The sequence below is a fragment of the Neoarius graeffei genome, chromosome 11 (genome assembly GCF_027579695.1).
Source record: "Neoarius graeffei isolate fNeoGra1 chromosome 11, fNeoGra1.pri, whole genome shotgun sequence".
Classification (NCBI taxonomy): Eukaryota; Metazoa; Chordata; class Actinopteri; order Siluriformes; family Ariidae; genus Neoarius; species Neoarius graeffei.
In genome coordinates, this window is record NC_083579.1 from 74,112,207 (window position 1) to 74,129,128 (window position 16,922).

General features: G+C 41.2%; 1 protein-coding gene across 1 annotated transcript in view; it reads right to left on the bottom strand.

Moving 5' to 3' along the window:
- The window catches only part of kif6 (kinesin family member 6), a 289,502-nt gene that overhangs the window by 186,399 nt on the left and 86,181 nt on the right, over positions 1–16,922 (bottom strand). The window contains exons 10-11 of the mRNA XM_060932833.1: positions 8,224–8,327; positions 345–450 (exon numbers count right to left, since the gene is read on the bottom strand). Coding sequence (XP_060788816.1) covers positions 345–450; positions 8,224–8,327 — 210 coding nt within the window. The remainder of the gene's footprint in view (positions 1–344; positions 451–8,223; positions 8,328–16,922) is intronic.

The following is a 16,922-nucleotide window of genomic DNA, read 5'->3' on the forward strand; positions in this document are numbered from 1 at the left end:
GTTGGAGTGTCCAAACTTTTCACTAGTAATATACATACATCCAGCTTCAATTTACCATGAAAAAAAAAGCCCCCCAAAAACAGCAAGAAACAATGGCCTGGTTTTCGCAAAGCTGAAGTGCAGTCTGGTGAAAAATATTTACCTTCTACGGAGACACAGACATTTTTCTACTGAGGAAAAATGCTGCCAATAATTGGCATTCTTCTATTAACTGAATGTCATTTTTTATAGTTTTGGAAAATCTGACTCAAACAAGTCACTCGCATTCATTTAAGTAACTGAAAGCATGAGCAATAACCAAACAGCAGGATACAAAAAGCAAAACAAACTTGGAGAAGGTATACCTTAAAGGAAGAAAAGCTGTGCTGGATTTTTCTCAGATCTGTTCCTAGGTCCAGAAATGCTTCAGGGTCAGGGTCATCAAGAAACACCTTAATCTGGTCTTCAAGTCTACAGCACAAGCGTGCACGCATACACACACACACACACACACGCACGCACACACATATTCCATTAACAAAATTATTCAACTCTTTTCTAAAAAATTTCAGATATTTCTATCCTAGTGGGGACATTTGGTCCACACCAAGGTTTAACAAGAGTGTTCCGAGAGCACAATATCCCCCGCTGGCAACTCTGCCATAACTCTGGTAAAATGCGATTGGAATTGAACGAAATTACAATATGCGTATTAGCGACATATAACAAAGAATCCTGTCAAGTTTTGTGAAATTCCTCCAAAAATTGTGAGAGGAGTTGATTTCAGAAGGTAAGTACCCTTCCGGGGACAGACAGACATCACCACGACATAATCCCCCTTCGGGCCTTTCGGCCAGTGGGGTATAAAAATTGTGAGGGAATTTGATTTCAGAAAGCAAGCACACCTTGATGAAATTGCCAAAGTACAAGTTTGTTAATAATCAAGGGCATAACTCTGGTAAAATCTGCCCAAATTAATCGAAATTTCAATATGCATATAACTGCCATATAACAAAGCCTCTTGTCAAGTTTTGTGAAATTTCTCCAAAAATTGTGAGAGGAGTTCATTTCAGAAGGAAAACACACTCATGAAACTGTCAAATTATAAATTTTGTTAATCAAGGGCTGCAACTCTGGTAAAATGTGACCCAATTTAATGAAATTACAATTTCCATATTAGCGCCATATAAAGAGTCCTGCCAAGTTTCATGAAATTCCTCCAAAATTTGTGAGAGGAGTTGATTTCAGAAGGTGAGCACCCTTCCTGGGACAGACAGACGGAAATCGCCATGACATAATCCCCCTTCAGGCCTTTCGGCCAGCGGGGGATAAAAACTAACAAGGTACAACAAGGTAAACACATTTCTGCCCCATGCACAAAACACAAACATTAGCAGTTTTGCTGACTGATTTATCATTACGTCCATCAAGGATCAGCTCAAACCCTAAAACCCCCATCACGAAAAGGGCTCTAAAACAAATACACAAAACCAAAGACTGTCAACTCCCTCTTCCTACTCTTTAACACACAAGTTTAAATCAGCCAACACGAATGTTTAGCTCCGTGCGACAACATGTTTAAATTCTGCTTTGTGTAAAAGCAAAACTGTTTACTTGAGCATGATCACGGCTTCCACAGAGATGACCTGTTGATAAACTACTGCATGAAGACCCTCCAAACAATGCAGTCCTGTGGCCTGGACAGAGCCACTGGAATTGAAGATGGCTGAGAGGCCAGACTGCTCCAAACACAGACACGAACGAGCTCTCTCCAGATTTCCACTCCAGCATGTCTCGTGTCAATAGGAGCAAAGTTTACACAAATGAAAACTTTAAACAAAAGCCCATGCTTGGATTTCAGACTCCTGGAAGTCATCAAGTTCATTCAGCTGGAATCCAAATCCAATCCATCTTCACGTGGGGTGTTGGGGTGAATCATGGCTGACTTCTGTGCCTATAGCTACGGATGGTGAACACTACGACTATAACAGGTACAGCAGAAGCATGTTGTGTCCAGACCAGCGTTTTTCTGCTTCAGCAGCCCTGTACGCTTGGCCGCCACACAGCGCCACCTCATAAAGAAAATATCCATCGCAACCATCATCAAATCTGTCTGCCACTGGCACGCTCCGTGGGACAACAGGCATGGTCACAAGGACAAGTTAATGCGTGATGTGTGGTGTGATGAGGAAAATGGGAGCCATCATCAATCAACAAGGAGAGAGGAAACCTTAAAACCGAAGCACAGCCACAGGTAAAGACATCAGAGCGCTAGAAAGAGGTGAGGCAAGCATTTCTGAAGCCCACATGTTCCCTAACTCATGCCAGCACTTCTACCAGTCCAAGGAGTAGGAAGAATGTAATGGAGAATCAAGACTTTTGAGGGCGGGTTCCTGGCCATCTTAAGCATGCAACTGTTTTTCACAGTCAATCCTGGATACAGGGTGTGTAGAAATCTAATCGGATGTAAAATGCTGACACAAAAAGAAGTGTCAAAACAAAACAAGCTATAAAATGATGACATAAGCTAAAACACTTGTCCAAAGCAATGATGGGTAAGTTCATCATTTCTTCTTATCTTTGTGTAATCCATTCAAAGCACCTCTAAATTCAGTCTCTGGTCTCATTATTTTCAGCCTGTGCACTCATCTCCAAATCTGACATATGCTGCTAGTAAGTTATGGAAGTTAGATTAAGGCTGAGATAAAAATACTTGACATGAGACTACATACAGTTTGGTCAGAAGTTTACATACTTCTGACCAAACTGTATGCATGAATGTCATCTTGGAGATGAATGTCATGGCAATATTTGGGCTTTCAGTAATTTCTTTGATCTGTTCTTCTGTGGCAGAATGTACAGCGTACATCATTAATGAAAAAAAGTTTTAATTTTCTTTGGGTTTTCTGGAATCAACACGGGGTCAAAATTATAAACACAGTGTCAAAAATTTGCATGCACTCACTTAGATTATTAATTCAGAGGTGCTGAAACTTCCAAAATGTCTTTTATCTTGCCAAGAACAAGGACTCTTAACTTCCTATTAGTGATTATGATTGACTACAGCTGGTAGCTTCTCTATGCCTTCATAAAAAGGGTTTGTTTACAGCACTCATTGGATTGACCAACACACAGTAAAATGGGAAAGTCCAAGGAGCTCAGTGCAGATCTGAGAAAGAGGATCGCAGATGTACACAACTCCAGAATGTCTCTTGGAGCCATTTTTAAACAACTGCTAATTCCAAAATCAGTTCAAACAATTGTATTCAAGTTATGGTGACGTGTAGTCACTTTGCCAAGCCACTTTGCTTCAAGAAAACCCAAACTGTCACCCTCAACTGAAAGGAAATTGGTTTGGATGGTCAGGAACAACGTGGGAACCACCATGGCACAGCCCTGCCATGAACTGGAAGCTGATGGATCACTGTCTACAGTTCAGATCACCATGGACTAAGAGGCTGCTATCCAAGAAATAACCCCCAGCTCCAAAATTGACACCTTCAAGCTTAAGTAAAGTTTGAAGCTGACCACACGGACAAAGAAAAAGCCTTCTGGAGGAAAGCTGAATAGTCAGATGAGACAAAGATTGAGTTGTTTGGCCACAATGACCACCATGTACAGAGGGACACTGTACCAGCTGGTGGTGGTGGTAGGATCATCATGCTCTGGAGCTGTTTTTCTGCCAGTGGAACTGGTTCGTTGCACAAAGTGGACGGACTAATGAAGGAGGACTACCTCAGAATTCTTCAGCATAAACCATCAGAAACTTGAACACAACTTGGGACTTACAACAGGACAATGAACCCAAACATGCATCAGAGCTGGTTGTGGAGGACAAAGCAGGCTAACATTAAGCTTAAAACAAGCCCTGTCCCTCTAGTCCCTCTTGAAAATATATGGACTGTGCTTATAAGTCAAGTCCATGCCAAGAAAAAAAAAAATGAAAATAAAAAAAATTAATTCAACTCTACCAATTCTATCATGAAGAGTCGTGAAATATCCATCCAGAATTCTGCCAGAAGTTTATTCACGGTGAACAAAAATAATTTGGTCAAGGTGAATCTTGCAAAGAGACATTTTACCCAAATATTAGGTGTGCTGTATGTATATTTTTGAACCGGTATGTATAATTTTGACCCTGTGTTGATTTCAGAAAACCCAAAGAAAATTAAAACTTGTGCACCAAATTCTACTGTTTTTTTAATTAATGATGTACGCTGTACATTCTGCCACAGAAAAAGAACAGTTTAAAGAAATTACTGAAAACCCAAATATTGCCATGACATTCATCTCCAAGATGACATTTATGTCACTGTATGTAAACTTCTGACCACAACTGTAGCTAGGTATATGGGATCAACTCTTTTTGGAAGAACTGGGGTTCTTCAATGATGATGTCCAGATCTGTGCATTAACATGACCCTGTGGAAAATATTTGCCTTTAATTGCTCGCTTTAATTATTAGCTCATCCGGCCGACAAAAAGTCCCTCTCACGCCAGAATCTGGTCTTCCCAGGCAGTCTCCTGTCCCAGTCCTAACCAACTCTTTAAAGCACATGGGTGCGGTGCTGATCTCAGTTTCGATAGCCCTCAGCCTCTCGCCTGTACAGCTAAAGTTACAGTGGGGGGGGCGGGTCCTCTGGAAACCGCGAGAGTTTGACTTCCTCATTTGTGTCTCTATTGCAGCGTGCCTTGCCAGATGGTAGTAGGAACCATTTTTATGATGGTCTTTGGTATGACCCAACCATGAGTAGATCTCGTGGTCGAGAGGCGGACAAGCTAACCACTAGGCCAACTCACGGTATCCAGCCGACAGGTGATGAGCTTATGCCATCATGTGTTGTCCGTCATCCGTTCGGAATCGTCTACATTGCACAAAAATCGTTACTTCTCTCTCAATTCTTCACCAATTTTTTATTCTTTTTGGCACGAAGGTAGGGCTGCCTGGGGTGCATATAGCTCTACCCAAATTTACATAATTGCAATAAATAATGAAGATATGGAGTAATTAAGCTCTAACAAGCAGTTTCCACACAAATTGCTTTTTCTCCCTCAATTCTTCACTGATTTTGATCCTTTCTGGCAGGAAGGTAGGGGTACCTAGGGTGCATATATCTTCTGCCCAGATTTGCTTAATTACAATTATTAATGAAGTTATGGACTAATTAAGCCTTAATGTTCAACAGCAGTTAAAAAAAATCACTTCTTCTTGGTCAATTCCCCACCGTTTTGGATTTTTTCTGGCAAATAGGCTGGTATTCCTAGGGTGTATATAGCTTAGATAGCTTAGATAGATAGATAGATAGATAGATAGATAGATAGATAGATAGATAGATAGATAGATAGATAGATAGATAGATAGATAGATAGATAGATAGATAGATAGATAGATAGATAGATAGCTTGCAACACTTATTGCACAAGGTGGCCCACTTTAGATTGTTCCTTCTGGACTAGACGGGGCCGGAGTGAGCTACGCCGTCATTGACGGTCTCATTTTCTTCTCCTGACTTCAAGTTAATTTGCTACAGTTTTATGTTCATCTTTGAGGTCATGACCTGGTAGTTTGTCACTTTTTCGCTCATATGTACCATCAGCTGGGGCTGTGGAACGGGACTGGGATCATGCAGGACGCAATGATAAATGTCCTAAGAGCGGGAGAGTGGACAGATATGGAGTTTGTGGAACACAGACAAAAAGCATGTTTCCAGTAAGTCTTGCTTTAAGCTTACTTGAAATAAGAGATACTTAGTTGTAAATATTGCCTTGATTTGGCAAGAATTTACAAAAGCCCATTGTGTTGGTTTCATTTTTATTATGAAGGATTTTTTTTTTAAAACAGCCCATCTTTGTGTTGTTTTTATGGTCATTTTCCAATACCAGCACAGCAGCATGAATCTGGCACATGTGCAAAAAGCTACCACAAATAAAAGTAAATTGGACATTTGTTTTACATTTTTAGTGGTTGTTGGCTCCAATATCAAGGAGCTGAACCATCTACGCTAGAACGAATACAGACAAGTTTTCAACGACTGACAAATCTTATGACCTCAGGTACGTACTTTACGCATTCACTCACTCACTCATCAGTGATGACCAAATCTTGGTCATGGTTGCTGTTGCTTACGAGGGTACTTCAAAAAGTTCTCGGTCTCACCCAGAAAACATCACAGGGGAAAGATTGTTCTTGCATTATTTTTTCAACATAGTCTCCTTCAACTTCAATGCACTTGATCCACCGATGTTCAAGTTTCTATCACTTTGCAGAAGAAGCAGCCTCCAGAGCCTCTTCAACAGCACGGATGACTTCTTTACTGTGAAAATGGTGACCCACGTGAGTGGGATTTCAGTTTGGGAAACAGATGGCGCCAGGCTGGGTGAGTAAGGTGTAATGGGGCAACAGTTCAAAGCCACATTTGGTTGTTTCTGCCCCTGCCACCTGTGCTGTGATGTGTGGATGGGCACATTCTCCTGGAGAAACAGCACACCAGCTCAAAGTTTTCTTTCCTCTCCTTTTTTATTTGATTGCTTCTTTTATTTGAGTTCTTTTTTTTCTGAGACAGTGATGTAAGGCTTTATAGCATCCAGTTTTGCCTCAAAATTGGAGTTACGCCCCTTTTTTCTGGGTGAGGCCAAGAACTTTTTGAAGTATCCTCGAAAATGACTTGCTTATATTTTAAATAGAATTAACTTTATTTTAAAATAGTAGAAAATAACACTTGGCACAGTGGCAGAGTGGTGGAACAGCTAGCATTTCCACCTCACAGTTCCAGGGTCCCTGGATCAATCTTGAGCTTTGGTTACCGTTTGCCTGGAGTTTTGCATGTTATCCCTATGTCCGTGTGGGTTTCCTCCTACATCCCAAAAAGCATGCCAGTAGGTGGACTGGTGCTTCTAAATTGCCCCAGATGTGAATATGGCATTCACCTGAACTCATTTTCATAGCTATATCATAGCAAAAGGGTCTGGGTACTTGTGTAAAAGTAATTACATTACAGGCATTTAGCAGACGCTCTTATCCAGAGCAATGTACAACGTACTCAGAGCAGCCTGAGGAGTTGTTGGGGGTTAGGTGACTTGCTCAAGGGCACTTCAGCCATTCCTGCTGGTCCAGGGACTTGAACCAGCAACCTTTTGGTCCCAAAGCTGCTTCTGTAACCATTAGACCGTGGCTTCCAACGTTGTAATATTGTACTTAAAACTGTACTGTTTTATCCATTATCTGTAACCGCTTATCCTGTGCAGGGTAGCAGGCAAGCTGGAGCCTATCCCAGCTGACTATGGGCGAGAGGCAAGGTACGCCCTGGACAAGTCGGAGTTACGCCCCTATCACAGGGCTGACACAGAGACAAACAATCATTCACACCTACGGTCAATTTAGAGTCACCAGTTAACCTAACCTGCATGTCTTTGGACTGTGGGGGAAACCGGAGCACCCGGAGGAAACTCACGCAGACACGGGGAGAACATGCAAACTCCACACAGAAAGGCCCCCGTCGGCCACTGGGCTTAAACCCAGAACCCTCTTGCTGCAATGCTAACCACTACACCACCGTGCTGCCTGTTTTAATGTTTTATTTGGAACAAATTTACAAATATTTGAGAAAACCTTTTTATGCCTTTTTTTGCAAATGGACGACAACTGGATGAAAAAATGAATTTAACTGTAAAACTGCAACAACAAAATTAGGAAAAATGCACTATATAAACACAGTCTCATTATTATGATTGAATGCTGACTGCCTACGAAAAAACAAGCACATCACATATCCTGGAACTGTTTTATCTCCATTAGCTCTTAGTGATAAACAGTCTCGAGCAGATCAATGTTCCCTGCTGACCTGAGATGACTGGATCCAAGCACGTTGCTGCTCTGACCATTACACACATTTCCTCCGGCTCAGAATATACACACACAGCGGCCACTGGCCACATGAACCTGCTGAACTGCTGAATCTGACTTGCGGCATGTCACGGATGCTAATTTTAATTTCAACCCACATGCCAGTACGGGTTACTGGAAGATAGTAAGCGTTAACGGAATTAAAAATAATGGCACATCAGTATAGCAGCCTTTCTACTTGGAAAAACATACAGGACTGTGGAGAACAAGTCCTGTTTATGTAGAAAGAAAAGACCAGAATAATGCATTTCTTTTGAGATGTTTACAATTTGAGATTTATTAATGTCGTTAGACAGAAGGCTGCCTTACTGGGTGAGGGATATAATTAAGTCAGTCAGTACCTCTGGATCTCTTCTTGAGTCAGCTCATCACTGCTTTGCTCTGTAGTCATCAAAGCTATCTGCGCTTTTAAGAACTGGATCTCCTTCTTCAGATGAATGATCAACTGTAAAGACAGAGAGCAATGATTGATCATGTGGGTCCTGGTCACTCAGTTCTGCATTAGGAACCAACAACGTTTGTGGGTCCTTGCTAGTCCTGAAATAGCAAAGGGAAATTTTATTACCCATGTATCCTCAAATTCTGTTCTACCCTTTGTTAGCCAGTTGTCTCCCTATTGTAATGACAGCATAATCTATGTCCCAAAGTTCCCGTGTGGGATCCATCCACACGACAGGGTCAAAAGTATGTGAACACAACCATTCCACCTATATGTAGACCTTCCTCAAATATGCCACAAAACTGAAAGCACACAGTTGTCTAGAATGTCTTTGTATGCTGTAGAATTAAGATCTTCACTGGAAGTAAACGTCCTAAACCTGTTACAGCAGGACTATACCCCCTGTGCCTTAGCGAGGTCCATGGTTTGCCAAGGCTGGTGTTGAACATTTCAAGTGGTCTGCACAGAGCTCTGACCTCAACCCCACTGAACACCTTTGGGATGGATTTGAATGGCAACTGTGCAGTAGGACTTCATGCATATTGTCTTGTGGCTGAATGGGCAGAAATTCCCACAATTTCGCTCCAAAATCTAGTGGAAAGCCTTCCCAAAAGTGTGGAGGGTTTCATAACAGCAAAGGGGACAAACTTTACAATGAGATTTTCACATATGATGGTGGTCAGGTGTACTGACTTTCGGCTACATATTAAAGCAAAAGCAGACCTACGTTTAAATAAAATAAAATAAATAAATACCCCCCCAACAACCAACATAATTAACAGTTATTCCACAAAATCAAGTCATACATAAGCTATAAGCCACGTACGAGGAGACTGAGTGGAATAACGGTTTTATTCTATCCACATTCACTGGAATTTGAGAAACAGAGCATTTTTATTTTTATACAAATTCGATAAATAAAAACTTTACATAAAACAGCCGACAAAATTGTTTCTGCTTAGAAAGTAAATAGTCAAAATGACAGTCACAATTTATGAAAAATGCTATAATAATTCTAGAAAAATTATTTTTAAAAAATATGTTCTTACCATCAAATACTTTCATTCCATATTTTGTTGCTTTTTTTGGGGGGGTGTTAAGTAGTTTTTATTTCGTCCTCGGTTGCTCCAGCAACACGCTCCACCATTTTGTTTTTCTCTACTCACGGTATATGAGCTGATAGCCTAGTAGTAGAGTAATCAATCAGAGAGTGCGATTGCTCATATCCAGTGAATATGGATAGAATAATTCATGATAGTTGCTACCAACCACCAAGATCAGCTTTCAGGCCAACAGTTTCCCAGCAGAGAAACAACTCATGACTCATGGATCAAGCAGTCAAGAGAAACTTAACACAGATATTTATGCAATGCCTAAAAGCAGAGCTCCTGTTGCGTGTATGACCAAAATATTTGCAAGGTAATAAAAATCAACCTGAATAGAATAATAATAGTGCTCAGCCACAGACTACAACACACACACAGCACCATTAGGACTAATTTCCATGCACCTGTTCCTGATTAAGGGGCAATCACAGCACATGCATATAATAGTCTAGGACCTGGCTTAGTATGCACATAATTTAGGAGAGGATAACAACTGTTATAGGCTAATTTGACCCCAAGGAACAACTTAGAACGTGTGCCAAAATCTCTGTCCGGGGTGAACAACCTGAAAATGACCAATCCAAGATGGCTGCTGGTATTACTATTGTGTTACTCTTCATGTTCCTGACCCTGGTTTATGTGACACAAACAGTAATGATGTGATGTTAAAAGTTGTATGTGCATATATGTCTCCCAATTCCATGATTTCATGTTTGAGGTAGGGTTATTCTATTTTTCTCATGTTTTCTGTGAAAACTGCAATTTTGGCCAATTTTTTTTGTTTGTTTGTTTTTTACCGTGCCTTTAGCTTGTTCCCTTTTCCTTCAATCATGGAAATGCCACTAATGGATTCCCCATACCCAAAAACCTATAAAATGATGTATTACACATACTTATGTGGTGAGTGGTTCAAAAATTTATATTTTCAATCTGGCTACTGGCAGCCATCTTGGATTGGTAATTTTCGGCCTGTTCACCCTGGATAGCAATTTTGGTACACACCCCAAGTTGTTCCTTGGGTTCAAACTGGCCTAGAACAGGGGAGTTATCCTCTCCTAAATTATGTGCATACATATCTAACCCAGGTCCTCTACTATAAGGGCTCTCAGTATCACACCAACTTTGCGAGGTATACGTGCTGTACCCTGAGTCTGATGTTATCAAGCCTTGTATTTTGTATCACGTTTCTGGTTTTGACCCTGTTTGTGTTTTTGGGCTGGGAGTATTGTACTCCCTCTGATATCCTATCCGTGCCTCACTTGACCACTGCCTGTTTTTCGATTTTGCCTTTGTCATCGTTTTAGATCGGTTTGCTAGTGTTTTCAATAAAACTCTTCCTGCACTTACATGCATCTACTGACCTCACATGACAGAAACTGTCAACTGTCCAACAAGCTAGTGGACTAATAAAACTGTTTTTAACTAGTTTTATATGAAACTGTGGTCAAGTGCAATTTTGTAGTCAAGTCACTCAGTCTCTAGTCCCCAGTGTTCAAGTGTAGCCTCAACACCAGGCATTGCCCAATTTTCCTGACCAAGACGCTCGGGCAGAAATATTTTAGGGAGTTAGGCTTGTTTGGGCACACCTATGGTCGGCTTTTTTAAGCACAAAAATGATTTTCGAGCAAGTACATTACAAAAAACAAGACCTATTAACCGGCTTCCTCACCTCTCTTTGGGTCGCCATTTTGTTTTTTCTTCCCGATTTGTAATGGCGATTCTGATTGGCTCACTTCAGGCACATGCGCATCTGTGTGCGTGTTCTTAAAGTGGTGCATTCCCTATCAACTAAACAATGTGCACACATGCCCCTTTTCCACCAAAGCAGTTCCAGGGCTGGTTCGGGGTCAGTGCTTAGTTTGGAACTGGGTTTTCGGTTTCCACTGACAAAGAACTGGCTCTGGGGCCAGAAAAAACGGTTCCAGGCTAGCACCAGCTCTTTGCTGGGCCAGAGGAAAGAACCGCTTACGTCAGCAGGGGGGCGGAGTTGTTAAGACCAACAACAATAGCAAGACCGCGAAAGGTCGCCATTTTTAAGCGACGAGAAGCAGCAGCTGTACAAACGCGAAGTCATCCATTATTGTTGTTGTTGCTGCTTCTTCTTCTCCGTGTTGTTGTTGCTTCGATGTTCGTGCCAAGGTTTATGCAAACGCAGCGACGTAACTGACGTATACAGCGACGTAACTGACGTATACAGCGACGTAATGACGTGGCTCCCCTTAGCGCCCCGAGCTATGGAAAAGCAAACTGGTTCTCAGCTGGTTTGCAAGTTGAACGAGTTGTGAACCAGCAACAGCACTAGCCCTGAACCAGCCCTGGAACTGATTTGGTGGAAAAGGGGTAACAGACATCAACAGATAAGCAAATTAACACAACATATAGACAGGGCAGTGGGCATACAGTTCCCAGAATATTCACAGTGATCCAGAAATGTAGTCAAGTTTGAGATAATGTAGTCCAGAATTGTAGTTCCAGAAATTTAGTCCAGAAATGTAGTCAAGTTTGAGGTAATGTAGTCCAGAACTGTAGTTCCAGAAATGTAGTCAAGTTTGAGGTAATGTAGTCCAGAATTGTAGTCCAGAAATGTAGTCAAGTTTGAGGTATGTTACTGGAGTGCAATAATACAAGGTGCACACTTGAAAATATCTTGGGTAAGGCATTTGGGACATGTATATGACCAACTAATAACATTTTTAAAAGAAACAGGTGTAATAGAGAGAATTTCGTTTTTTTTTATCTTTCTTTTCCTGCCAATCTTCCATTCCACACTCCAATCCAGAAGGTGGCAGTAATGCACCTTTAAGTGGGCTTGCCAACCGCCACTAAACCCAGAAGAAGTCGTCAAAAGACTCAAAAGTGACTGGAGATCCTCGTTCACAACCCCCCAGCTTAACAACCTTCTTGCAGTTTCTCAACCTTTAACCCAGCCACGTATAAAAAGTTGTATGCTCTTCCTGGTTTTCATCTGTGTGTCCGTGTAGACCGATGTCTGCAGCACCAGGTAGCCTGAGATGTCAAGGAACTCAACGGAGTGATAATTTTCCAACTCATAATGAATGAATAACCTTATTGTGTTTAAATTGATCAGCAGAGCTGGTGGGGTTGTGCATGTACATATACAAATAATACAAAAGACTAAAAATATCCACAATATTTTGGGAAAAACCCTTAATATCTGATCATCTGTTAATTATCTTCACATTAAGTGAATTAATAGTATGCATAACTATTGTCTTTGTATTTAGTTACAGCTACAGCAGGATCAAATTTTATTCTACTCATGTCATTTAGCTAGTAAATTTTTCTTTCATCTGAAAAATCCTTCTTTGTTCGCGTGTAAGGATCTAATCCCATTGAGCGGGTTCTATATCCACTTCTTTTGAGTGTACTTATTGGTTTTAATAACTTGCTTGTTTGCTGAACACAAACTTGGCAATAACTTATGTTCTTGTGTTAATGGACCAGACTCCACTTTTGGATCATTAATCTCTTTTGACTGAGAATGCCCTGCATGCATGGTTTGGCTTCTGGCACATCCGTACAGTTTCAAATACAATACCTACAATCTAAAAATTTGGTTTTTATTGCATTTATTTAAATTCCCATCTGTAACAGGGAGTGATGTTGCAGCCTATTAATACATTTTACAATAGATTATTAGATTCGAATAGAATAGATGAGCCAAAATAATTGGGGATCTTTTTAATGAGCCCCAACTTGTTACAAGTATGAATAGGTGGGCCTCAAAGCAGAAAAGGTTGAGAACCCCTGCTCTACAGGTCCCGGATCTTGATGCATATAATGCTGAGAGGGCAGTCCACCTATGGTGGACGGGGGGGGGGGACAGCATGAGCGGTACCCACAATTTGCAGAGGCTGCATAGGAAGCTGGTGTAGATGAGGAGGACAGGTTGTTTAATTTCCTCCTAAATGCAATGGCAAATGGAATGATAAGACAGTACTGCAGTACAGACTCCTGTTTTATCATGTTTTTAGTTTTATAATTCATCTTTGCAATATTGCTAGTCATTGTTTTATAGGCAAAACAAAGTGTGTTTTGTGTCCTAAACTCTATATGAAAAGCTGTATTACGTACTAGTACCATACGCAAGTCTTACATATATGATATTGATTTATGTTTCATGCTTTCAGGGCTTGTCTTCTTCTGTTACAGAAATAAATATTGTTTTTAAAAATAAATGTTTTTTTTTTTTTAAACATGTACTTTTGTGGGGCGGCACGGTGGTGTAGTGGTTAGCGCTGTCGCCTCACAGCAAGAAGGTCCGGGTTCGAGCCCCGTGGCTGGCGACGGCCTTTCTGTTCGTGTGGGTTTCCTCCGGGTGCTCCGGTTTCCCCCACAGTCCAAAGACATGCAGGTTAGGTTAACTGGTGACTCTAAATTGACCGTAGGTGTGAGTGTGAATGGTTGTCTGTGTCTATGTGTCAGCCCTGTGATGACCTGGCGACTTGTCCAGGGTGTACCCCGCCTTTCGCCTGTAGTCAGCTGGGATGGGCTCCAGTTTGCCTGCGACCCTGTAGAACAGGATAAAGCGGCTAGAGATAATGAGATGAGATGAGATGTACTTTTGTCTAAATAACTCAGTTATACCCCTAGAAAACACATCAGTATTGCTTTGAACCGTGTACTTAAACTTGCCAAAATACCACAAAATTTTAGGGCAAAAGGAAATTCAAAGGGGGCAAAAAAAATTTTGAGGCCATTAAGGTGTCAAACATTAACATTGAGGCCTGCAAGTCCAAGTCAAGTCCAAGTCGTTAAAGAAAATTTCAAGTCAAGTCCAACACTCCAGCTGCACCATTTGACAGTGGCTGTTTTAACCCCATTAACGTTAGTTTGTCCCTGAACATGCCGTATGAACAGGTGAATGTGCTTCTCTTTGTCAGGGAGTGTGACGTATTCTGCCAGAGATGGTTGAGAAACGGATGTAAGTGCAGAAGGTGCGTTTATTAATACACGTGAAGACGGTAAACAATCCAGAACGGCAGGCAAAATCATAAAACAGTGAAACAGGCGATAGGTCAAGCAAGGCACAAACAGGCTATCGTCGACTCAGCAGAATCAAAGACGAGAAACAGGAAATCAGGGATCAGGAAACCAAACAAGGAAATAAGGCTCAGTAATGTGTCAGCAACGCAACTCAATACTTCACAAAATAAGTGCGTTTTCACAGTTTTTATATCGGCGCGATGATTGCACCTTAATCCTGTGCAGGTGTGAGTTGTTTACAGTGAGCGCGCAAGAGTCCGCTTGATGCATGCTATCCACAGCGTGCCCGAGAGTCTGATGCATGCACCAAGGCGCACAGGTGTGACACCCTTGCACGAAATTAGTACAAAAATTAATGTAGATACAAATATCTTATGACAAATTATTATGGCATGTTACCAAAAAAAATCCGAGTCCTCATCTCCAATTTACAAGTCCGAATGCAGTTTATGCACGAGTCCAAGTCATCAGTGCTCAAGTCTAAGTCAAGACAAGAGTCCTTAAAATTAGGGCACAAGTCAGACTCGAGTACTACAAGCCTGGTCAAGTGTTTATGATACAAGTTGCCTTGCACTTACGATCGGGGTCCCTGTGGTGGTACTCGTACGTTGTACGTAAGGACATCGTATGTTCAAGCCTTCAAAAATCAGATTGATGCGTTTTCTTAAGTATGGAGCTCTGCTAATGTATACCTACGGGATGGACTGCTGTGCCATTATTATAGGCTGTGCCTAGTCTCTGAAAATAAAACAGGTCATGCTAGGTCATTTTCTTTTATTCAAGGAATACACTTGAAGCCATGATTTACTAAATGTTCGCTTGGATGAACACATGCAAACATCATAACACCCACAAAAAAAAAATTAAAATGTGCCAGCTGAAAATCCATCCATCCATCCATTACCTGTAGCCGCTTATCCTGTTCGACAGGATTGCAAGCAAGCTGGAGCCTATCCCAGCTGACTATGGGCGAGAGGCGGGGTACACCCTGGACAAGTTTCCAGGTCATCGCAGGCCAGCTGAAAATCACTTTGTAAATAAATGACTAAAGGGCAGGTTTAAAAAAAAATCACTAATTGTGTACATGTAAATAAGTCCTATTTGGGATTTTAGTAAATCAGGAGCCATTTTAAGATTGACCTCTTAATTTTATTTTTAAAAAGTACCAAAACTACATAAACAGCAAGTGTTGTCAGGCAAAACAAACCTTGCCCAACAGCACTTGTTTTATACCTATATGTTGATAATGGTAATATTTCTCAATCATCAGATGTCAGGTTATAGTCCTATGAAAAACCATGAGTTTGACATTTCAGTCATTCAAGGTCAAAGGTCATGGCAGCAACTGAAATCCCATATGGGACTTCTTATATGTTGATAATGGTAAACATCTGGCTATCGTGAACCGTTTTAAAGTTATAGCCCTTTGAAAACCCATGACCTTCAGTTTGACCTTTCAAGGTCACTCAAGGTCAAAGATCATAGTGCCAAATGAAAGGCCATATGGGAGTTCCTATATGCTCATAATAGTAAACATCTGTCTATCGGCAACCATTTTTGAGTTATAATGGAAAATGTTTTTACCAAAAGGTTGACCTTTCCGGTGACCTTGACCTTCACCTTGACCGGATTACCCCCAAAATTTAATTAGGTAATCTACGGACCATTGACCACCAACCCTGGAAATTTGAAGTCAATCGGTGCAACCATCTAGACTCTAGATTGTTAACAGACACACAAACAAACAGACAAACAAACCGCACTGATTACAATACCTCACCCTGCTTACTCCGTCACAGGCGAGGTAAATATTGGACATATTCTTTACAGTGAAAACATTTTTCAAATCATCCTTCAACACATGACCTCAGGCCAAACTATACACAGCTTGTAGATTAGGAGCCACAAACCTGGTGGTGAATGATGGTTGTCCAGATGAAACCCTATAGTGCTAGATTAATATGAAACAAACATTTTCATAAGGAAATTTACTTTAGACAAGGGAGAACCTAAAACTGGTCATTCCAATCTCAGAGGGATGTCACATTCCCACCCAACTTTCAGACATCTCACAAAGCCATAAAAGAAAGGACAAACAACGTAAAGTCTTCATCGACACCCTACCAGATCACCACTAATATCCAAACAGCCTCTCTGGGACAGGGTCAAAAGGTCAGCTTAGGTATGTCCCAACTACAGCTTATGGCTTGCTTTCATCGTAAACATCCTCGAAGAATCAAGCTAAATCGATGGGGTTCCCAAGCTCAGGTCCCAGGTCATCTATTCAGACATCCTCTTTACTTTGATCGTGAACGGTCATGGCCGGGGATTGAGAGTCTCCTGGGCTCTGCAGACTGAACTTGATCTTTGTGTGTGTTTTGGAGGCTAAACAGGGAAAAGCTGCTGCTGATGGGGGAACTGAGAGTCATTACTATAAATGGAATACGGACAGCATCAGTTGTGTTAGGAGATGGGGTCCTCACATATT